The 24,632-nt window shown below is 35.7% G+C and overlaps 1 protein-coding gene across 1 annotated transcript in view; it reads right to left on the bottom strand.

Moving 5' to 3' along the window:
* The window catches only part of LOC118187787 (transcription factor 21-like), a 41,403-nt gene that overhangs the window by 7,535 nt on the left and 9,236 nt on the right, over nucleotides 1-24,632 (bottom strand). Inside the window, exon 3 of the mRNA XM_035358063.2 lies at nucleotides 17,054-17,256. Coding sequence (XP_035213954.1) covers nucleotides 17,054-17,256 — 203 coding nt within the window. The remainder of the gene's footprint in view (nucleotides 1-17,053; nucleotides 17,257-24,632) is intronic.

Genomic DNA, 24,632 nt, shown 5'->3' with positions numbered 1-24,632 from the left:
AGAAAACTGCTTTGCATACGAATGGAACAGTTTTAAAAAGCAAGATAGTGAACAGCGAGCAAAAACAATCAAGTGAAGATAAATTTATTTTTTAAATAATTTTTTTTCACTTGATTTTTTAATAATATGGCTTAAATGCTAAGATTTACAGTTTATTTAGCAGCTATTTCTAATGAATATTTATGCTACGAATTAAACTCATAAAAGAAATACAATTTCAGGTATCGTCTGATTGTTAGCCCAGAAGGACTATTAATTTCAAAACGGTATATTGCGTCGATTCACTTTTCAAACTGTTGCCACCAAATAATATCGGCATGTATTATATTTAAAGAAGCTAAATTCTGAAGATTTATTAATATTATAAGAAATACTATTATTATATATTAAGAAATTATTATTATATTTAGAAATACTATTAATATATACTATTATCATTATTATTATATTGAGAAATACTTTTATATTAAGAAATACTATTATTCTACTATTTATTCTCCCATCAATAAAATTCCGGGTTCCATACTCAAGGACCCCATTCCGGATATGAATTCTTGACGTATTTATAGGATTCCTTGCCGGTGTGGTTTAATTTACATTGGCCAAACTAGGAGAGCCTTAAAATTTCGCGTCAATGAACATGAGGCATATGTTAGAAAAAAAGAAACACAGAAGTCTTCTGTTGCTCAACATTGTTGATCCGAAAATCACACTTTCAATTTTTCTGCTGCTAAAATTATTCAAAAAACATCTTCCATTGGAGAACTGGATTTTCTAGAGGCATTTCACATTCAAAAAAATCTTTCTATTCTAGTTAACGATCCTAATTCCAATTCATCTTTGCCTTCGGCCATTAAAGAAATTATGTTTTAGTTCTGGTTTCACCAACAGATGGCGCCACTTGCTTATTCTTGTCCAGGCTTTCTTATGTTATCTAATCATTATTTCCTATCTTGTTCATTTGCGGTTTTGCAGCTGAGGGTGGTGGTTCGGTAAAACCATCGAAACTAGTCCTGTGAAAATTTTGAAAATATAACGGTGATTTTTGTTGTTTGACTTCTGAATAAGTATTTATTCGGAGTGTTATTATGTCTTAAATACTATTATATCTAGAAATACTACCATGTATTATATTTAAAAAAATAAATAATTCATGCATGAATGCATGAACGTTTCTCGCATTGTGAAGAAACAGCGGTACCTAGAGCCATCCAATTTTGAATAACGTAGTCCTCCAACAGAATATGGGCACCGGAATTTTGGATTCCGAATTTGTTTTATTATCTATTTAAAATTTGTAAAATTTTAACGAATTTTTGATTAACATACTCAACGATTTGAAAGCGAGCCATGGCAACACTGTACGAAAAAAAATTATCTCAAGCGCGCGAGACTATGTATTAGAAATTCTAAAAAATAGGCTCTTTTTAAAATTATTTTGCGATATTGCTGTTGAATTGAATTTTATGTTTTTAAGTGCGAACAACATGATATTTAATCAATAAAGGTAATACACAAAACGGTAAAAAAACGCCCTTTCGGGCGAAATATAAAATCTGAACGCTTCCAGAATTTTTATTTTTTACTTAAAAATTTTCTTGTTTTTTTAATTTGTATTACTCTAATGTTTTATAGTTGCTATTTATTTATGTTCATGTTTGTAATCATGTTGCTTCAAAGAGCTGTTTTTCTTCTCCAGTCGCCAAGCTGGTACTTCGAGATTTTAAAAAAACTATTGCAATCTTCCCTACATGCTCTTTTGGTAGAAGCGGCTATCATATACTGGAAGACCCGGGTCCGAATCCTGTCAGCGTTATATAACTGATTTTTATATTTCCTTGAATTTTCTCCCACCTTATCGCGGGCTTTCGCGGTGCAGTTAGAACACGCTCGACTAACAATTGAGAGATCCGGAGAAGACATAGCACAGTTTTTACAATTTCTGACAATTTTCCTGTTGCAAAACGAAGTACCCAATGGTCTTTGCATCATACATCCATATGCCAATGCCAATAATTATAGGTTACAGAGTGCTATGGTTCAAAACCATGTACCTGCATATCAGAAAAAAAAAAAAATCTGATGTGCACACCACATGACTTCCTTGTACGGAATATTAAATTATACGCATTTTTTCTTGCATTTCATTTAAACTTATTGGATTGAATTAAATCTACTTCGCCGACAGCGCATAAAACACAATAGAATAAATGCATTCTTTAAAATTCACTGTAGTATTTGTTTACCATAGCGACATCCTGGCGCTAGATTCACTTAACAGTATTATATTTCGTTCATATTATAATTCATAATGCATAAAATTTATATCATTTAAATAATAGAATTATCTAATGGTTGCCACATGTTCTATTCAAATACTATAATAAAGCTAGAACGATGTATAAAAGAAATTAAGCAAACAAAACAAAAAGGAAACAGTTTTTCACAGACGATTGAGTATTTCTCATTCAATTAATTCAGTTCTCACTTCGCGATAAGGCAAAAATACATAAAAACTCAAAATATCTATATTAAAAAATTAGGAAGTAAATCTTAAACACTTATTTCCTCGAAAAAAATTCCAGAAAGGATTTAATTGGCAATAATAAATGAAGGCGTTATCTTTGTTGTTGCGAAGCGAAGTTTCTCTAGATTGGCAACAAATCTACTAGTCTGCTGTTTCAAATGTAAACAATCAATGGCCGCCGTAAAAAAAAAAAAGGGCTTAGCGGCACTTAAACAACTTTAAAATTGTTGATAATTCTAAAAATATTGCATAGAGATTTACTAAAGGCATAAAAACCTTAACCGGAAGATAAAAATAACATAATTAAATCATTTTTAAAGCAAAAAATGTACAATTTACAAACATATAAGAGTAAAGAAACTGAGATCATTGAGCCGGGTAACAGAGTGGATATATATAATATGAATATATTTATATACGTTTGGTGCGGTCGATCGCAACCAAAATACGAGGTGCCCATCTACATGTTATAGCAGTCCTATATACAAAGTTTCAACGTTCTGAGGCTACTCGTTTTTGAGTTATGGGAGATACGTACGTACGTACATACGTTCGTACAAACGCCACGAAAAATTCTCTTCAGAATTCATTTTAAAGCAGTTACATATTTTTTTTTTTTTTTTTTTTTTTGAGGAAACGAGTCTTTTATTCTGTCCTTACGTACAGATATCACGCAAAAACATCGTTCAATTGCATTCAATAGCGGTCAAAATGGATATTTTCATTGAAATTGTTGCCCGAAACTTTTCGCGATTACAATACTTCCTTTTACTTCGTACAAGGAAGTAATGTCTAAGTAGTGAGCAGAAATAGCAAAATTGCATAAATAGATAGTTTGATGCAAGCTAGAAGGAGCCACATTAGCTCGAGAAGTTTAGGGATAGGAAAAATCAAGTAAATCAAGTTTTGATTTTTTGTAAGTATTTTTTTTTTTTTTTGTTGTTTGTTTGTTTGTTTTCGTTTTGTTTTAAATTGTTTTGTATTTTTTAGTTTTTTGGTATTTTTATATTTTTATAACATAACACTATAGCAACACTATAGCAAAAAGCGGATAGGAAAGATTTTACAGATCAATAGGCTCAATGGCATATGGCACTAATCATAGTGACTACATCCTGAGTCACTATGATTAGTGACTGAATGTAAAAGTCTTTACATCGACGAGTGAATTAATAAAAGTGAGGTGGATTATAACTTGTTACCACTTCGACTAGGTCTGAAGCCTTTTCCCAGTCTCCATTTTAGTGGGTGAGCGAAAGAAATTATCGCATTGCTCTCGCGGTGTAAGTGATTGCTTGACTCGTACAACCAACTAACTGAAGAATCTGATTTCAATCACTAAAACAGCTTATTTTTCACGTATTCTGTTTCGAAATACCGGTTAGTCTCTAAAATCTCATCCTCTTTGAATTCCTTTTAGTTTTCAGAGCAGACATTAAAGACTTGTTCGGCTAAAGTAAATCATCATACTAAGAAGCTATTACCAATACAAAAGGCATAAAATCTTACTTCCATCTTCAGATCAGTGATTTTTAGTGAAGTAGAATGAACAATTAAAGAAGAGCACCTTTCTAAGAAACATTTAAAAAAATTTTTGTCGGTGGTTTTTTAATGGATTAGTTATTGGCTTAAGCCTATCTTCTATGTAGCAATTTTACTATTGTACAGATTTTCTTTGTAACTCTCTTACATGTACATTATCACTAGCATTAAAATAAACCTTAACAGTATATAAAATTCTACAGACTGCAATATTCTACAATTTTATTTATTTTTAAATTTCTAGTTAAATGTCTTTCATTAGACACCAATAGTCAGCATTATTTTATTTAAATATAAGAAAGGAAATATTAGTATAGTTATTTCTTGGCGATTTGTATTTCATAGAATTAAAAATTTGTACAGTTTTGGTTCAACTTATAATACATATAAAATACGAGCTATACGAATTGATATTTCGTATTACTCTTTTAAATAATTCAATTTTAGATTTTTGATGGACTCTTAAGTTTTTCTTTTTAAAGATGCTAATTTTTTAATAAATCTAAAATATGAAACTGCAATCTGAAGAATGAATTGTATTGGTATCTTAAAGTACTGTAGAGACATTAGGTTGCTTTGAAGCAAGAGACATGAAAAAATGACCGATGCCCTCGCCATGACTCGAACCTGGACCTCTAGAATACGCGCCGAGTGTGCTAACCGTTACACCACGAAGGCGTGTTGGAAGGAAGGAGAAAATACCGTACATACTCCTAGTTTTTGATTTGAAAATGCTCTGAAATTTTAAAGTTTTAAAATTTTTCTTATATTCTGTTCTTAATGGAGTAATTACTAAAGTTTTAATATGATACATGGCAATCTTAAATTTTTCCAGTTTTGGTTATTGGCAGTCCTGGAGCTTCTTTTCTATGATTATTAAAGATAATTAATACATTTGAATTCAGATATTGGTAGGACTATTAAAGTAAATTTTTAAAATAAATTAATAGCTTAAATAGAATTATGATTGTACAAATAATATGCTATTAAAGTAATACTGTAGGGGATTCGGTTTGACCTTCTGCAGGTTATTTAAATTGGGAATTCCTCGATGGCTTTGGACCGCCTGTGCCTGTTCCGAAAATTCATGTAAATGAATGTTTCTTGAGAGTTTCCGCCACTCTGTTTGCCCGTGGGGTTTTTAATTGTTGTTGGATTTTGGATTGCTTCGTTGTTTGTATGTCTCTTCCTTTTTTTTAGTTCGTTAATTAACCCCCCAATTATTTCAGTTAATTAGCTTCTTTTTCTCTCTTCTTTCCTTTTGTGGTTTTGAGGGGGTCGACCCTTTATAATCGTATGGTCCAGTGGGACTAGGAGGATTGGGTCTTCCCTGTATTATGACTATTATAACCGTACATACTCCTTTACGGGAGGAGACCTGGGGTTCTACCAGACCACTGGCTGGACTTGTGTCCTGACAGCTTCGATTTCTTGGGTATATTATCATTATTCACAGGACTAGAACCATAGGTCCATCCTATGGTCCGTTCAGGCTCGGCAGGGACCGTACGGGTATTGTCAAGTCTAGAACCAGGCTATGTGGAGCGCTACATCGCCGACAGATTTCTAGTGGCGGGGTATTAAATCCTAATATACACCGTACATACTCCTGGCGTGGTTAGTTATGACCATAAGACCAAATTCTTCGATTAGGTGGGTCGGCCTGCGCCCACTTCTGTACCTTATATACTCCCCCTTTTAAAGAGCGACTGGGGATTAGGGGATTCCCAAATCCTGTTGGTGAAGAATCATCAGCCACCACCTTTTAGTTCGGGCGCTACTGTAGAAGCGTTAGGTTTTTTATATTGTTACGAAATGTACAGGCGCGGTAAGATGGCTTCCCTGCAAAGCAGTTTTAGGGTTGCCATAAAATGGCAAAAGAGGGCAGGGCTGCCATATTTGGCATGAAATCGCCTATTTGGCGACAAAATTGGCGATATACCATGGAGGGTTGGAGAATCTACTGGAACGAATTCTTACCGGTTTAGCCCAGAATGTTCCCGAACACAAGCCGAAAGCTATATAAACCCTGCTGGTCCGCAGTCAGTTAGTGTGTGTGCCTCGTCTAGCGAGATGATAGTCAGTCATTGAGCGAGTGTCTCGAAGTCTAGCGCCGAGGTGGTCGTCGAGTGCATCGAGAGAGTCTTTTAGTGCATCGCGAATTAGTGCATCGTCGAGTTTTGTCTTAGACTGTGCTGAGTCGAGAGCTATACTCTTGTGTATCGTCGAGTGCATCGCGTGGAGAGTCTCGAGAGTACGTGGAGTTCCGAGAACGATCAAATAGAGTGGGAAGCTCTACTCCGGTGCTTTGCAGTGAAGCTATCTCCACCGTTATTGCCTGACAGTGTGAAGGCTATGTCGCTGATTGTTCCAGCGTGTTTATAGTAGATTTTCGACGACTGTAAAAAGTGCTATTGGAGCTGTCCTGATTAATATTGACTAAATAAAGTGTGTTTCGATACTTCATCAAGTGTCGTCGTTATTCACTCCAAATCTACGAACCCCGTACGAACGTGAAGGAAGAAAAAAACGTAACAACTGGTGTCAGAAGAATATAAAAAACGTTACAATATGCTGGAGAAGTGAAAATAAGCAATGTACTCGCCGGGACGCGAACCTGGACCTCTCGAATACGCGCCGAGTGTGCTACCGTTAAGCCACGAAAGCATGCAGAAAAGACGGAGAAGGTATAAGATATTTTTCCCACTTTCCTAGCGTGCCTTCGTGGTGTAGTGGTTCTGTAAGCTGGGCCGGTATTCCAGAGGTCCGTGGTTCGATTCCCGGCGAAGGCGTTTGCTATTTTTTATCTTGCCTGCTTCTGAAATAAAACCTAATGACTCTACATAGGTACCTTATAATATAAGATGGAATCTGAAAGACTAAATTGCATCGGCGTTTTTTATGTATTAAATGGGAATATGAAGGACCAAAATGAATTTTCACTTTAACATGTAAGCTCAGATCTTAAGGGTAAAAAGTGCAGAGATCGTTAAGCTAAATTTTGAAGAACCATACGACAGTGGTACCTTTAATGGCTTAATTTGAAGTCTGAAGGATCGAAATGCATATACCTGTAAGGTGTTAAACTGGAACATAAAGTGCAAACCTATAAATAATTAAATTGGAATCTGGTAGATCAGACCGCATTGATATTTTAAGGTTGTACGGTATACCCTAATTTTACAACAGTTATTTTAATTTAGTTTATCTTTCCTTTCTTTCCTAGCTTCAGCTTACAACTCCCTACCAGAATGAATTTTTAGAACCGCGTTAAATGCAAATGCGAAGGAGGATACTCTTTAAGTCATGTTTCACTGACTTCGCTAGAAAGAGTTAGGAATCCTGAATAGCGCCTCTGGGCTACGTCGCTCTAAGCTGTTACTAGGCTCGACCGTATGACCTGCCTTTTGATAGCTTCGCTGGCTAGTTTAATATTACGGACCAACTAGTTTAGAATTTGAGTTAGCTTCGCCTAAATCTCTTTACTTAGTCATTAGTTAGTTCTTATTTCTTACATTTTTTAGTTTAACCTTTTAACTGTCATGCCCGTTATAGCACTGGTGTTCGAAAATGTCACGCCCGAGTATTTCTCGGGGTAATTTTTTTTTTTTTTTGAGTGCATCGTATTGTTATACCCGAATATATATCGGGAGACGTTCATTTCAGCTTCATCTCTTTGTCAAACCCGACTGTATCTCGGAAAAAGTTAATGTGCGCTCAATTCAATAAATGACAGCACTTTACTGAAGATTTCAAAGGTTAGAGGTTATAAGTTCTTTGGTTCAAAGTGCACGGGATCTTTTTGTTGTAAAATGGCGTCCAGTTCTTTAAAACGTTATATAGATGATTTAGATTCTTCAACCGAAGATGAAGGATGTGTGTTTGATGAGCAGTATTTATGATATACTTCCATGGTCAGCCTCAAAAATAAAAAAAAAAAAAATGAAGATATACTCAAGCCGAAGATTGTTTCTGACTACAGTCTAACTATGGGTGGTGTAGATCGCTGTGATCAGGAAATATCCTTTCATCCAACAAACCGAAAACGTCAGAAAAAATATTATAAAAAAATATTTTTACATTTACTAGACAAGGTACTTTGGAACTCATATTTGCTCTATAAAAATGTAGTTGGGAAACGTATTACATTTTTAAAATTTCGAATCCAAGTTGTAGAAGAGCTTTCACATAAATATGATGATGCAGCTTCTGGACAAAAGAATGTTGGCAGACCACCTACAATAGGTAACCCTGCCCGTTTTACTGAACGACATTTTATTTCCCATATTCCTCCTACTCCTAACGTAAAACGTGAGCCTAGAAGACAGTGCAAAGTGTGTTGTTCGAAATAGGATAAAAATGGGAAAAACATAAGAAAGGAAACACGATTCTGGTGTAGTGATTGTGGAGTTGGTTTGTACTTGGAAAAGTGTTTCCAGTTGTACCACACAAGACTGAATTACTGAACTACTAATAGGTATTCACTTTTATTTATTTTTTTCATTTATTTATTTTTTAGAAAATAATTTTTTTTTTTTTTCATTTTTAGAAAATAATGCTCCACTAGAAGCGAATTTTACAACTGCCATGTTGAGTGGCAGCCGCCTCAAGCAAATATGCAGTGGCTACAAAACTTTAAAAATTTTACCCATGTACTTCAAAATATCAATTTTTAACTACTTAAGTATATTTTATTTTGTACTAAACATTTGATTTTTCCAATAAAAAATTTGACAATTTGTGTACCCAAATCATCAAAATAACTTGACAGTTAAAGGGTTAAAGCCCTGGTGGAGGCTTTGTTGTACGCCCTGAGAAAGGGGCCATCTGTAAATCTTTATTTTGAGCAAGATTAAGCCTTCTTGAGTTTACATTTCTTTTCGTGGACTTCAGCGATTATTCGTTTAGCTGTTCACTAGGTAGTTGAGGCTAAAAGTGAGGATCCATTATAGCATCAATAAACCTTTATGTTTCTAAGCGAGTACGTATTTTTACGCTATGTTTGTAAGGATCTTAAGTTTTACTAACGTTTATTTTATTTTAAATCTTTACTATCACTTCTTATTTTCTACTTCCGGCCAGAATTATAAGCGTGAAGGAGTTTATGCAAAATTGTCTGGCGAACGCCAAGTATTTAAGTGTGGCCTTTTTGCCAAGCAGAAGAGAGGAAGCCGTGAGTTCGAAGCAGGCCGCTTACCTTAGAAGTTACGCAGTTGCTACTTTGCCTTCCAGGCCAGAGGTTTTAATCCTCTTGATAAATTAAACGTATTGTAGTGTTCACAGTCTCTGTGCTACATACGCTTTCTGTTATTATAAGGCCAATCTTATTCTAAAGTTAAATTAGAGTTTAGTTTTATTTTGATATCTTTTAAGTTAGACCCCGAGTGGAGGGTCATTGTATTCCGAAGTACGGAAGTCATTGTATATAAAGAAAAAAATAAAGGGTTTTGTATACCCTTCGTCTGTATCCTGTCTACTTACTACAATTAGTGAACATAGCTTTAGTAAGCTCTCTGTTCTAGTCAGGTCATTGTATGTTTCCGAAGAAGGTTAGAAGAAACATTGAACCTGATAGTGGCGCCCGACGAAGAATAACCATGGCCGAGTTTCAAGAAGAACCTGTGCTGCCTGCAGAAACAGCTCAGAATCCAGAAATGCCAGCTGCCGCCCTGGAAGGATTTGGGTATATTGTCCAGACCATGCGCGCTTCGATGAAACCAGAAGCAACGTTTAATGGAAACTCACAGGTAACCAGTTTTTTGGAAAAATTGGATGACCACTTCATGCTCTACCCCGTGCACGAGTTTCAAAAAGTTACCTTAGCTACCAGCGCTTTGAGGGGCCAAGCGCTTAACTGGTTCAAATGTATCGGCAGAAGTCTCTTGGGTCAAGCAGGAAGTCCCACCTATACCTACGAAAATTTCAAGACTGCCCTACTAAAAGCCTTCCCTGTTGTAAGGGATCGTGCGAAATTAGAAACAGAACTTTTCAGTATATATCAACAAAGAATGGAAAACATCTCGAGTTTTATTTTAAGAAAAATTCACGTTTTCAAGCTCTTGTATGGAAACCGTCCGGATCCTGAAATAATTCAAGTGATTTTGCCGAGGTTACTACCCCAAGTGCAAGACTTTATTGAATTGAGAAATCCGACTACACTGGAAAAATTATTTGAGCTAGCAATCCAGTTTGAAAGTAGAAGAACGGCGGACGTCGAAAGAAGACGCCAATATCAACAGCGAAACCAATTTGGTACGCCAAGACTACAGCAAACTCAAGCACATGGCTACGGAGAAAAAGCGAATCAGTGGGCAAGGAAACCCGAGCATTCAAAAACAGCCGGCGAACGTCGACAGTTCAATAGCAACCCAGGAAAAAAGTCTCAAGGCCAGCGGAGAAAGAAGGAAAGCACCGAAAGGAAAAATAATTTAAACTAAAACGGATTTCTGCTGACGAGAGGGTGCGGAAATCCGAAGGCCACGAAAACCCCTCTTCCTACAAGTTAAATACAGTAATGGTGAAAAATTTAACTCTTCCGAAGATTGAAGTCTTGGTAAATAATATCCCGGCCACCGCGCTCCTGGATACCGGCGCGCAGTGTTCCTGTGTGGCAGAAGTCTTTTTTAGAAAGTATTTTCGCAAATACCGCATATATAATGCGGATAATACAACAGTATTAGCGGCGCAAGGAGAACAATGTAAGTGCGTAGGTAAAGTACCTTTGTACATCCGTATCAAGGACGAACAAGTAAAGGTGATGTTTTTTATAGTAAAGAATTTGCAAGCACACTTAATACTAGGAATAGACTTTCTTTCAGACGCACAAGCTACACTGGATTTTAATGAAGCGTCTCTTAAGCTGACGATGAAACCAGTGCGTGTAGAAAAGGTTGAACCGCCAAGGTTAAATCTCGACCACCTGCCTAACGACGAGCAAGATAGAATCCGACAAGTGGTAAGTGAATTTGCTTCCTTATTTAAGTGATATTCCAGGATTTACCCAGGTTACTAACCATAGTATTGACACCGGAGATGCATTGCCGGTTCGTCAAAAACCATACCGGTATGATAAGAATAAGGAAAAAATTATAGAATGGCATATTACCGATATGCTACGTAAAAAGATCGTAACGCCTATCTCAAGTAGTTATGCTAGTCCGGTGGTTTTATGTAAGAAAAATAATGATTATCCTTTGGAGCATCCAAAAAGGTGGAGATTCGCTATTGATTACCGTAAATTAAATTCCATAACGAAATATCCGGTATATCCGTTACCGATTATAGAAGAAATTTTAAGGAACATAAAATCAACCAAATTTATGACAACTTTAGACTTAACGAATGGTTATTTTCAAATAGGGATCAGGCCTGAGGACGTGCCTAAGACTGCTTTTATAACCAAGTCTGGCACTTATGCATTTTTGCGAATGCCGTTTGGCCTTTCAGGCGCCCGAGCAACATTTCAGCGATGCATGGACATTGTGTTAAGACCTGTTCTCGGAAAGTCCACATTTATCTATTTAGACGATATCATTATTACTAGTGATAATCTAGACCAACATGTACAGGATTTAAGACAGGTGTTTTCTTTATTAAATGAGGCCGGTCTAAAAGTTAATGTCGAAAAATGCAAATTTGCAGCCCCTGAATTAAAATATTTAGGTTACAAAATATCGCAAAAAGGGATCGAGACAGATGAATCAAAAATAATCGCTGTACAAAAGTATCCGACTCCAAACACGGCAAAGAAGCTCTCTTCTTTTCTAGGACTTTGTTCATATTATAGGTCCTTTATAAAAGATTTTGCGGCTATCGCTGAGCCATTGTTAAAATTAAAAAGGAAAAAGGCAAGATTCTCGTGGACGGCCGAAGCCAATAGTGCTTTCGAAAAATTAAAACAAGCATTAACGCAAGCCCCTGTGTTGAAATTTCCTGAAAAGGATGAAAATTTAGAAATTTCAGCGGATGCTTCGGATTATGCGGTAGGAGCGGTACTTTCGCAAAATCAGCAGCCAGTGGCATTTTTTAGCCGAACTTTAAATCAAACACAAAGAAACTATTCCGCGACCGAGAGAGAGGCACTTGCAGTTCTGTTAGCAGTGCAAAAGTTCCGAGTCTATTTTGGAAAGGCGCCGATAACAGTATATTCTGATCATGCGGCGGTAACTAGATTGTACTCTGGAAAAAATTTATCCCCAAGGTTAATAAGATGGGCTCTCAAGCTGCAAGAATATAATCTGGTAATCAAGCATACCCCCGGAAAGGAAAATATCGTAGCAGATGCCCTGTCACGAATTAAATTAGACGAACAGGGTAATACCGTAAAAGTTGCAATGCTGACAGCGTGTACAATAAATTCCCGAGAAACTGTAATAACCGAAGTGGGTAAGGATCCTGAGTTTGGAAGTATTTATGAGTATTTGAAGGATCCTGAAAATTTTAGCCACCAAGATATTGTGGCGATAAGAAATAGGGCGGCCCATTACGAACTAATAGATGGTCTATTATTTTATACAAAAACTACGAATTCCAACAACGAATTTCGACCTGTTATCCCAGCTAGTCTTAGATTAAATATCCTGCAAGAGCTCCATGACAGCCCTTTAGCTTCTCATGCTGGTATTCGAAAAACTACTCAACGCGTACGCGAGGCAGTCTACTTTCCTGAACTGCAAAAGTTAACAAGGGCGTATGTCCAGTCCTGCCCAACATGTCAAGCCGTTAATTATATTAATTTCCGCCCGGCCGGGTTTCTAAATAGTATTAAATCCGAATTTCCAAATGAAATAATCGGCATCGATTTATTGGGCCCTTTCCCAAAAAGTCAGTTAAACAAAAGTCGCTATCTCCTTGTTATAGTTGATCATTTTAGTAAATGGACCGAAATTGTTCCCTTAAAACGAGCCTCCGCGAAATTAGTTACCGATTCTATTTTAAATAAATATATTTTAAAATACGGGGCGCCCCTAAAAGTTATATCGGATAATGGTCCTCAATTTGTAAGTAATATATTTGAAGACATGTGCCAAAAACTGGGCATACGTCATTTAAAAATGGTCCCGTATCGGCCGCAATCAAATATAGCGGAACGGGTCAACAGAAATATAGTGAAAATTATCCGTAGTTATGTTAAAAAATTTTCATAAAAGCTGGGATAACTATGTCAATGAATTTGCTTTCGCCCTTAGGACCGCAAAACATGATACAACGGGCAAAACTCCTGCTGAGTTATTTCTAGGCAGAAAGGTTATAACACCGTTAGATAAACTATTTTATGTGCAACAAAGAGCCTCAGAATTTAAAATGGGTGATATAGAAAAACTAATAAAAGAAGCAAAAAAGAATACGGAAGTAGCACAAAGAAAACAAAAATTGTATTATGACTTGAAACGACGGGGAGTAACTTATAAAGTAGGGGATGAAGTACTAAAAATTAAGCATTCACTTTCTTCAGCACCAGAAGATAAAACTGCCAAATTTTTTCCACGCTTTGAAGGACCATATGTTATAGAAAAAATAACTCACGCTGTTGTAGTGTTAAAGGCAAGAAATGGTGAAACCTGTTCCGCAAACATTGACCAGATAAAACCATTCTATGACCGTAATAAAATGCAAATCTTTTCAGATCTTTTGCAGGATCCGGTACGGCAGACACCGCAGGTACAAGTTCCAGAGGTGGGAAAACGACAAGTACAAGGGCAAGCCAATGAGAGACAGAAGCAAGTGAAAAGAAAATTGCCCCGCGGAAAAATTGAAGGTACAAAGAAAAAGAAGCCGTTCCACCGTCCAAAAAACAGAGTTCACGAACACCCCCAGAATGAAGAAGGGAGAAGGACGACGTATGTGGAAAAGACCGGGAGAAAGGACGGCAACAATAACCCGGCTGTGAAACGGAAGATTGACTCATCCGACAGAACTCTCCGCAGCAAAAGTCGCCGAACTGCGGAAGGGCCATCAGCGGCGGAGGAAAAAGTACAAGAAAAATTTGAACGGCCAACAACGAGGTCCAAGCAGGCCACGACAGAAGTTTCCCGGTTCCACCAAGACCAGCTGCCTTCAAACGGCCAAGACCACAAGCAGAGGACAGAAGAAAGATGTTCAAGGGTGGCCGTAGTGGTGAAAAACGGAAGCTTCCAGAGGAAAGCACTGAAGGGCGAGCCCGTACAAGAAGGAGGATCAACCAAGCTACGGTCTGCAGCACCTTTAAAGACTGGGCCCAGAAAAGGATGTCTGAATATTACAAAGATAAGTAAAATTTTATGTTACTTTACAAACTTAAGTTAATCTTTCATTCTTACTGCAAGTGGCAGATTTCAAGAAGTTTTACCTCATGCGAGGTCTACCTTTATCGCCAAAAGGGCGAGAAATGAGTTGTGACCGATTTTCTTATTATGTTTTTCAATTACTCGCGCGTAAAACTAAAGTTGATGTATAATAGCGTTGTATAAAGACTTAAATATTGTAAAAAGTTATTGTATAAATTTTATTTAAAACATTCTAACAAGAAAGAAGTTTTAGTCTGAAAGACTTTTTGAAATGTAGTATTATTTCAATGTAGAAAGAATTGGCACTTGCTTTGAAAAGAATAGAAGTTAACAATGTACTACTAATGTATGTTTTCAAATGTGTAAAATTAACGGCATCTTGATATGTTCTTGTATACATGTGAACTGTTATTTTGAATGTTTAGAAATAACGTGATATGGTAAAAGTGAAAGTAATGTTAAAAAATTTGTTATTCGTGTGACTGTAAAGATTAAATCATGGTGAATATGTGTTAAAGGTTGAATGATGTAGTTAGGCTCTCTGACGCTACACTTTAGAGTTAGCCACTTTCAGAATAGTACCTCAGGGTCTAGAGTTGAAATTAGGGTGTGTTAAGAGGTCTCGTATGTTGAATTTTAACACATTAGTGTTTTGATTGTAGGAGGAAGTGTTGAACACATAGACAGAAACACATTCGTGTTTGGTGTTTTTACAACACATGTTAGAGAGCACGGGGAGAGATAATTAAAATAGTCATGAATGAAATAAGAATGTTAAGAAAAGTATATTCTATATGTTATTTGCAATGTCATTCTGTAACATTTCATTAAACTAGTTTTCCTTCCAGATCTCTGGAAGGAACCAGAATTGAATAAAGCTCCTGTTTTGATGCAGTACAGATGAAAAAGAAAAAAGATTGTTGTATATTCCGGGAGCTGCTATTGTAACAAATTTCTTTCTTTTAAAATTTTCTAGTTTCTAGCTAAGTTATGATTGTAAAAGTTTGGCCTCGCGTTAGTTTCTAGAGCTAAAAGTTTTCAACAAGGTCGTTTTAGACCTCAGTTTCAAACTAATTAACTCTGGCGGGAAGTAGGTAAGGATCTTAAGTTTTACTAACGTTTATTTTATTTTAAATCTTTACTATCACTTCTTATTTTCTACTTCCGGCCAGAATTATAAGCGTGAAGGAGTTTATGCAAAATTGTCTGGCGAACGCCAAGTATTTAAGTGTGGCCTTTTTGCCAAGCAGAAGAGAGGAAGCCGTGAGTTCAAAGCAGGCCGCTTACCTTAGAAGTTACGCAGTTGCTACTTTGCCTTCCAGGCCAGAGGTTTTAATCCTCTTGATAAATTAAACGTATTGTAGTGTTCACAGTCTCTGTGCTACATACGCTTTCTGTTATTATAAGGCCAATCTTATTCTAAAGTTAAATTAGAGTTTAGTTTTATTTTGATATCTTTTAAGTTAGACCCCGAGTGGAGGGTCATTGTATTCCGAAGTACGGAAGTCATTGTATATAAAGAAAAAAATAAAGGGTTTTGTATACCCTTCGTCTGTATCCTGTCTACTTACTACAATTAGTGAACATAGCTTTAGTAAGCTCTCTGTTCTAGTCAGGTCATTGTATGTTTCCGAAAAAGGTTAGAAGAAACATTGAACCTGATATGTTATATTAGAAAAGGTGAGAAAAAAAAAATGTGTGGCATGGACGCATTCAGTTGATCAATGCTTACGTATACAGAGTGTTACAATCACTATACTATTTATATTTAGAATGAAAATTGGTAAAGCTTTCTGGATTTGCTACTGATATCTTCACCTGTTAAAAGTGTTATTGCTTAGAATTGTAATAAATTTTGTGTCAATTTCCCCCCCCCCATATTCTGGCACGTTTATTCACACAGTTTTTACATACTTTTAAGACGCAAAAATAACAACTCGGTATTTGAAAACTCTGGAAATATTAAAATGGTTAAGTTCATGATTCTTTATTTTAAAGATAAGGATGGCGAAGATTCGTGAAGCAATTTAAAATGGAATCCTAAGTTTCGAAATTTTGTTTTGGAAAACAAATAAGGTGTTAGTTTTATATATTTAAAATTTGGATTTTTGAGATTCCTGTGAAACTTAAAATGCTTAAACAACAAAAACCTTATTGTGCGGCTCCAAACCCTTTCTTTTTCATGCCACCCATAGGCAATGATTAGAATCTGCGTCTTTCAACAATCTGCTGCAGAAAAAAACTATGAAAGCATATCAGAAAATGAAGAAAGAATCCCCATGAGCAATAATTTTGGCGGTCGAAAATTGAAAATCATAAATTTTATTCCAAAAACAAATTGCTGTTTCCTTCTCCTTAATTTATCACATATGTTCGCTTTACAAAATTTTAGAGATTTGTGACGTCTCATTGATGGAAAACGCAGATATGGTATGTACGTCTGCGTACGTTCGATCGGCAACTACCATTCATTTTCTCGTAGATAAACTGGCATATGACCCGCAATATTTATGATATATTCTCGAAATATTTTGCAGATGACATATGCTGAAGCAACCCGAATATGGCAGCTACCAAATACTTCCTAAATCATTCCTTTCCAGTCTCATAACCTTTCAAAACCATTATACATCAAATTATAGCCAGGCATGCAGTTTAGTATATATAATTTCTATAACAGGTGTAAGGATTCGATTACAAAAGCTGCTACTTTTCTTACCTGTGGTGATTCGTCTTCATTTAGAATACGACTAAGATGAGAGATATAGGTTGTGGCTAAGATGAGAACATCCAGCTTGGAAAGTTTTGTATTGGGTGGTACAGATGGTAAGCATTTCTGGAGGCTATGAAACGCATTTCTCAGACTTTTCACTCTATATCTTTCTCTAGCTGCATTGCGTGACATACCGTTTGGATTCTTTCCTAAAATGTAAGAAAAGATTCACTTAATTTTTAAACTCTTTTAAAGGGCATATGGAACATAAAATGGTTCAAAATTTTCGGATTTCCAATTACAGTCTTAAAGAATAGAGCAGACTCGGATGATTTCATAAATAGATATTTTGCACAGGTTTGGAATACCAGGTCCTAAAATACGGTACTTAAAAATGTTAACAAACAGTGCCAACACCCCTCGCATTCGACGTTTTTCAGCATTCGTGCTTACTGGAAAAGAGCAAATCCTCTTTTTATTTTACCCTATGGTTTATTCCTTTTCTTTCTAGAGTAGCCAAATTACTTTTTTCGATACATTTTCCCATTTTTCTGATAGTAAACTTTTGTGCAAAGGCACACATGGCAGAATTCAGATTCCAAATGAGGGTTTCTAACCATTGTTTATAGGAACGCTTGAAGAGACATTAGGTTTTTTTTTGGGGGGGGGGAAGCAGGAATCACGAAAAATGAGCAACGCCTTCACCGGGAATCGAACCACGGAGCTCTGGAATACACGCCCAGCGTACAGACCACCACACCACGAAATCATGGCAAGAAGGCGGGAGAAATACCTTATGTACTCCTTCTTTTAAAGGGCGACTGGTGTTTTTAGGGAACCCAATCGCCAAATCCTGGGTGTGGAGAATCATCATCCACCGCCCTTTTAGTTCGGGCGCCACTGTAGAGACATTAGGTCTTTTTTTGGAAGCAGGAGTTGTAAAAAAGGAGCAACGCCTCCGTCGGGAATCGAACCATGGACCTCTGGAATACGCGCCCAGCGTGCAGACCACCACACCACGAAGGCATGCCAAGAAGGCGGGAGAAATACCTTTATACACTTACCTAAAACTGTTTTTGTCTCAATAACTACTTTGATAATATATGTTTTAGATGCTGTCATTTGTTTTAACGATGGGGCTTAGAACCGCACAAACGTTCTAAAATATTTGGGGCTTGAAGCGGGCCATAATATGAAATATTCTTTGAAAAAAAATGGATGAGGCTTAAGTTCGAGAAGCATCCTTAAGTTTCTAAAATCTCTTTAAAACAGCCAGAGTCAAAATTAAAATGATCAAAGAGATAACAATTGATGTAGAAATGCTGAAACAAAATAGATGTGGTGCTGGAAGGTTTTAAAATAGTACAGTTTAAGCATTGTGGGTATGCATGCAGTTTTTTGCCTTTTTCCCAAATTGTATTTTTTTAATGTTTCGGTACATTTTTCTAAAACTTTATTTAAGGTAGAGTATTTAAACTTTCCCAAGTTGTACAATTAACTTGTTTCTTTAACGTTATAGCTCTGAATGAGAAAATTTTGAAAATAATGAAAAAAAAAAAAAAAAAAAAAATGTTCTTAAAATTTTTTGAATTTTCCAAGTTTTTTTAACAAAATTAATTTAATTAAATATTTTTTATCCAAAATGAAAATTGCTTCTTATTATTCTCAAATAGTATATTTTCTATTACCATACCAAATTTTAAGGTGATAAACTCAATAGGTTTTTAGAAATGTGTACCAAACATACATATTGTTCATAAAATTTCATATAATCTATCTTCTATCTATAATAATAAAAGCAAGTGTAATGTGTCTGTCTGTCTGTCTGACCGAGCTCTCCAGCCAAATCTATCGCACGCAGGGACCTGGAATTTTTTATACGGAAGCACAAAGGGGCTGGCCACCAGACCTCGAAGCCCGATTTTCGATTTTTGAATTAGAAAAATTTTAAAAAAATTATTTATAATTAATTAATCACGGTTTTTTTTTTTTTTTGACTCACTGATATTATTATTTGTTTTCAAATAACGTTCGATTGTAACAATTGATTTCTTTATTCTAGCGTTAGTTTGCTGTTTTGACGATACATTAAATCGATTAATTACAATTCATTTCTTTTTTGTAGCTTGTGGGCGGGGGGGAAGAGAGAGAGACAGTCTACATGTCCTACACTACTATTCCTGCGCTATTCACTTATCTGCATTTTCTAAATGCACGGGCAACGCCGGGCGGGTACACCTAGTTATATATAAAATAATCTTGTAAACTAATTTATGTGGCTAATTAAATTATTTTTATTCAAATATAAGCTGAAATATAAAAATTTACTGTGAAACAAAATCCCAATTATATCTGTATTTTTAAATAGAATACATGTTGGTGAATTTTTTGTAGAAACTGCTTCACTTCTCCTGTCTTTCCACCTCATTTGAATACCACGAGAGCTAGAAATTTACGTTCTGGCGGAAGAATGGAGATGAGGAGGATAGGAAATTTGATTAACATAACATAAAATATATGATTAAAGAACTAAAACGATACCTTAGAAAGTTTCGAACTGATTCCTCCAATACATTCAACATGGGTTGTGTTTGCAGAATGGCGTCACACTTTGCTCTGATTCTCTCGAATAATATCTTTCCCACTATGATATGCAGTGAAATAGGTTTCATCGCTGTAAATAAACTTCTAATAAAACTAAATAGAAAAATCATTTGCAGGTGTTGAATACTTAGCTGCAGCAGATTGGCAACAGTGTGTTCATCTTCTTCTGTAAGGTAGCGGTATGTTGAAACTCCAACTAGTAGCGAACCTGTTTTTTCTGTATTTATGTTTCTTTTACTCTTAGGAAGGGTACAGTAGAACTCCAATTATCCGAATCAGTTGGGACCGGACCCCATTCAGATAATCAAAAATTCGGATAACTGAATTTTTCCCGAAGAAAGGGTCTACATTAATTAATCGCCGTATGTTAAAAATGGGAGGCAAAAACTATTTTTATTTTATTTTTAAAGAAAAACAGGTTTCAGTTAATTAAAACGAAAAAGCAACACTTTAATGTACATGTTATGTAGCGAACTGTACAGCATTTACAAGTGCCGAAAGTCACTGCTTGCTGAACATTTCGGTCAACGTAAGCTGTTTGAATGTCTTCATTCATTTTCGGGCAGCCAAGTCTCGCATCCGCTTGACAATGAGAAGTTGCATGGGGTCCTACTCGGGCTGACGCTCCATCCACTTCAACGCCGGCAAACGCTTCACTAGCTGATCGTCCCGTGTCTGCTTCAACTTCGACATTAAGGTCATCTTCTTCCTAAACACTTTCTTCTCTCACACTGTCAATAAGTTCATTATCATTTATTATTTGGAACCCAGGTTCTGACGAATCACACACCATCCATTCTGCTGTATCCTCAACACTCACTTCTGAACATCCAGGAATTTGCAAAAGAACGTTTCTTAATTTCTCGAGTGAAACGTCATCCTCATCTTCTCCTGTCTCTTCCCTTTCCTTTTTTTGAGCTTCTTTTACCTTTTTCTCCTTTTCCTTCTCTTCTTCAGTTGATTCTGAAAAATTCTGAAAGCGATTCGGATAATCAGCGTTTCGGATAGTTCGGATTTCGGATAATTGCAGTTGTATTGCATTTTTTTCTTGCCTTTTAATGTAAAGCAGTCGAGTCGGGTTTAACGAAAGGAAATGATCGTAGTGTTTAACAAATAATTCTGCTTTTAGTTTTGCTACTACTGTTTGATTAGCAAGTAATATAAAAAAAAATAAATAAATAAAGTCAATTCCTGCTTAGGCTAACAAAGAAAAATTTTTACATTATTAACATTTAAACATTTTTTTTAAAACTTTTTAGCATTATTAACATTTTTTCGTTTCTAATTTATGAAGCTGATGGTGGTCTATAATTTCTCATTCCACCCATCTCTCGTAATGCTTCATTATTGCAAGGGACCTTTCCAGTGAGTTTCGAGCAGCCCAGTCCTTCAATAAATATTCCATCTAATGATTTCACACGACTCAAGGCGACACATGCTTGACCTGCTGCGAAGAGTTTTCGCCCTAGATATATTACTGCACTATTTACTGTGCTACAGTGGCTACAGTGCGTACTGCATAATCTACAGTGCTCCGTAGCTACTTTGCGAAGTAATGGGACATTAAATCCGCTTCATCCAACTCTATAAAACTGCAATTCTTTAATTCCATAACTCTAAAAATATTTAGAACTCTGTCTTACTGTTGCCACTTATTTTTGTTAAATATTACAATCTCATTGATGACAGTCATGTATAATCATTTATAAGTTGTTATAAAATTTATATTTTTACAGCACGCGAGAATTCCTAATAAACGGTCATTATTTGTAAGTCTTATGATATATTTAATAAAAACAGCCTATTTTTAGTTCCGATAAACAGGAATCAATAAGTTGGAATTGACTTGAATATATCATCCACTGAAAGTTAAAAAAAATGTATTTGTTTGAACTTGAGTGTATGAATAAAAACTATTTTATTAACGATTGAAAATTTGAACAAGATATAGGGAGAGTGTGAGCTAATAGTAGGAATTTAAATAAATAAAAATACATCATTTTTATTGCGAAGAAATTAAAATATTATGTTACGCATTATCAATACTGACGATACTTTTACAAAAAAATTCTAATAACTTAATTTCCTCTAAATATAATTAATTAGCTTTAATTGGAAACACTAATATAATTACATAATAATTATGCAAAAAGCGAAGACAGCGTTATAAAAAAATTGTTCGAAAAAAAAAAAGGGAACTAAGCTTTAAAACAGTTCGATAGAAAATTAAATATATAGGGCATAACATTCATTTAAAATAAAATTTGGAAGAATTTGGATTTTTCCGCTTTGGAAGTGCACGTTAAAAAGTTGTACGTTATTAAGAAAACTCAGAAACATGCTTATAAAAAAAATTCGATGACACTTTGTACAGCTAACGATGAAAAGATAAAAAGATAAAACTGTCCACTACAAGCTTAATGGGAACGATGAGGTCTCAAAATGCATGTGGAGCATTTCATTTGAAACGATTTTGATCTGAGATCCACACTAGAGTTAACAAATTCTATAAAAGGTACTCTGTTATTGCAAGGAAACGATGATCCTCTCTGTACGCCCTTTGTTCGGGAATCGAATCTCACCCAGCACGTGAATCATTTCACCCCGGGCGCGCTGTATGACGCGAGTTGCAATCTCAGACGTGCAAGAAAGTGGATGATATGATTACAAAATTCGCCAATCATTCATACAAGACGCTGTGCCGAGCTGTCAACACTTCAACGGTTCGTGTTACGCTGTTCTTGCAATCTCGGCCACTTATTAACTTCGGACCAAGGGAAAGGAAAAAAAAGATTATTAAAAAAAAGAGAGAGAGAGAGAGAGGGTGGGTTTCACTTTTTCAAAGTTTGGAAAGCGAGGTTGGTTTGATTCGATGACAAATGACTGGATTTTTAAAACGTGGTGATTCGAAGTTTGGGAAGAGAGGTTGGCTTGAGTCGATGACAAATTACTGGATTTTTAAAACGTGATGTACTCAGATGGCTGAGGTGTTAATCTAACTCCTGCTCCTGAAAGTATTGCGATAAGTTTATGATTTTCAAGGGCGTCCTTACTGCATATTTCAAGCTAGAAGATAGCCTTACTGATTTAATATTTCTAGTTGCTACACCTTACACTCTAGAAGCAATATGTTTATGTATATGTGTTACTGAGACCATTTGAAATTTAGCATGGTTATGTACGAGTAACTTAAGTATACATACAAAAGTTTTCTATCTATCGTTTAGAAAAAATACCAAAGAAATTTTAGCACTCATTGAAGAAATATATACAAAGGGTGAAAAATTAGTCACACTGTAAGGTATTTTCTCCCTTCTTTCTACATGCCTTGGTGCTGTAACGGTAGCACACTCAGCGGGTATTGGAAAGGTCCAGGTGAGGGCATTGCACATTTTTCACGTGTCCCGCATTAACAAAAAAAAAAAAAAAAAAAAAAAAAAAACAACTCAAAGGTTTCAAATTTTAAATTACGTCCAAAGGGGCGTTTTTTTAACGTTTCGTGTGTTACCTTTATTTATTAAATATCATGTTCTTTGCACTTAAACTATAAAATTTAATTCAACAGCAATGTCGCAAAATAATTTTAAAATGAGCATATCTTTAGAATTTCCGATGCACAATTCCGCGCGCGAGAGATAAAAGGTGTTTTTCTCCCCGTAGAGTGTTGCCATTGCTCGCTTTCAAATCGTCGAGATTGCTAATCAAAAATTCGCTAAAGTTTTATAAAATATGAAATAGTTGATAAAACAAATTCCAAATTTATGCTTCCAGATGCCCATTTTCGGGTGAAAACGTCAAAATTTTATGGCTCAAGGTACCGTCTTTTTTTCACAATGCGAGAAATATACATACATTTATGCAGATTCTTCATTATTTAATTTCTGTAAATATAATACAGAGCGATAGTATTTGGTAAAGTAGTAGCATTTGGTAAGAAATTGAAAAGTGAATCGGACATTTATAGTGAACCCACGCAAAATGCCAAAACGAAAATAATAGTCCTTCAGGGCAAATTGCCCCTTTGGACTAAAAAAAAAGTCTAATCATTCTACAACAAGTTGAAATTAATGGAAATTACAGTAGCTGAAATTACATTAAAAAAGTAAAATTTTTATTCTGTGGCTAATAATAAATAAATTATAGTATACCTTGTAAGTTATTTTCTCTCTCCTTACTTCGATATATGAAGTGCACAACAATACAATCAGTGACAGTAAAGTGAGAAAAAGGGTAAGATTGTTCAAGGAAACTTAAGACACCGGCGAAGAAGTAAAAGCGACTGTGAATAACTGGTTATTATCACTGGCGGCAGAGTTCCGTGAACAGGATATTTAAGAGCATTAATTAAATACTGTTGCTTGCAAAGTATTAAAAACCTTGCTTGGTATTTTAGTGTGTACAGTCATTAGGATTTCTTTTATGCTGGATAAGTGAAAAACGAGCAATGCTCTCTCCGGGACTCGAACATTGGACCTCTCGAATATACGCCGAGTGTGCTTACCGTTACACCACGAAGCTATACAGGAAAAGGAGGGAGAAAATACATTATATACTCCGGCTTTTTAAAGACAACTTGGGATTAAGGGACACAATCGCCAAATATTGGCGGTAAAGTATCATCATCTACCCCGTGTTAAGGGGGTGGATGATAATACTTAACTAAAATTCGGGTGCCACTGTAGAGACATTCGGATTTCTTTTTATGCTGAGGAAGTGAAAAATGAGGAATGCCCTTCCCGGGACTCGAACCCTGAACCTCCCCAATATGCGCTACACCATGAAGTCATGTAGAAAGGAGGGGGAAAATATCCTATAAGTGTAGTGTAAAATGTTTTTTTTTTTAAATTACCAAAATGATTTCTAATTAATTAAAAATATATGAGATTGAAATAATTTTCGAAACAATTAATGAAAATAAATACAGTGGTGCCTTATGATTACCATTGGCTCCAAGCACGAGTATTATAAGCAACCACTTAGG

This window comes from Stegodyphus dumicola, chromosome 10 (assembly GCF_044657685.1).
Source record: "Stegodyphus dumicola isolate Sdum_Otavi_A_Nest chromosome 10, ASM4465768v1".
In the NCBI taxonomy this organism is placed as follows: Eukaryota; Metazoa; Arthropoda; class Arachnida; order Araneae; family Eresidae; genus Stegodyphus; species Stegodyphus dumicola.
Note: the sequence above shows the minus strand (reverse complement) of the source record. Positions and strands in the feature narration are given on the sequence as shown.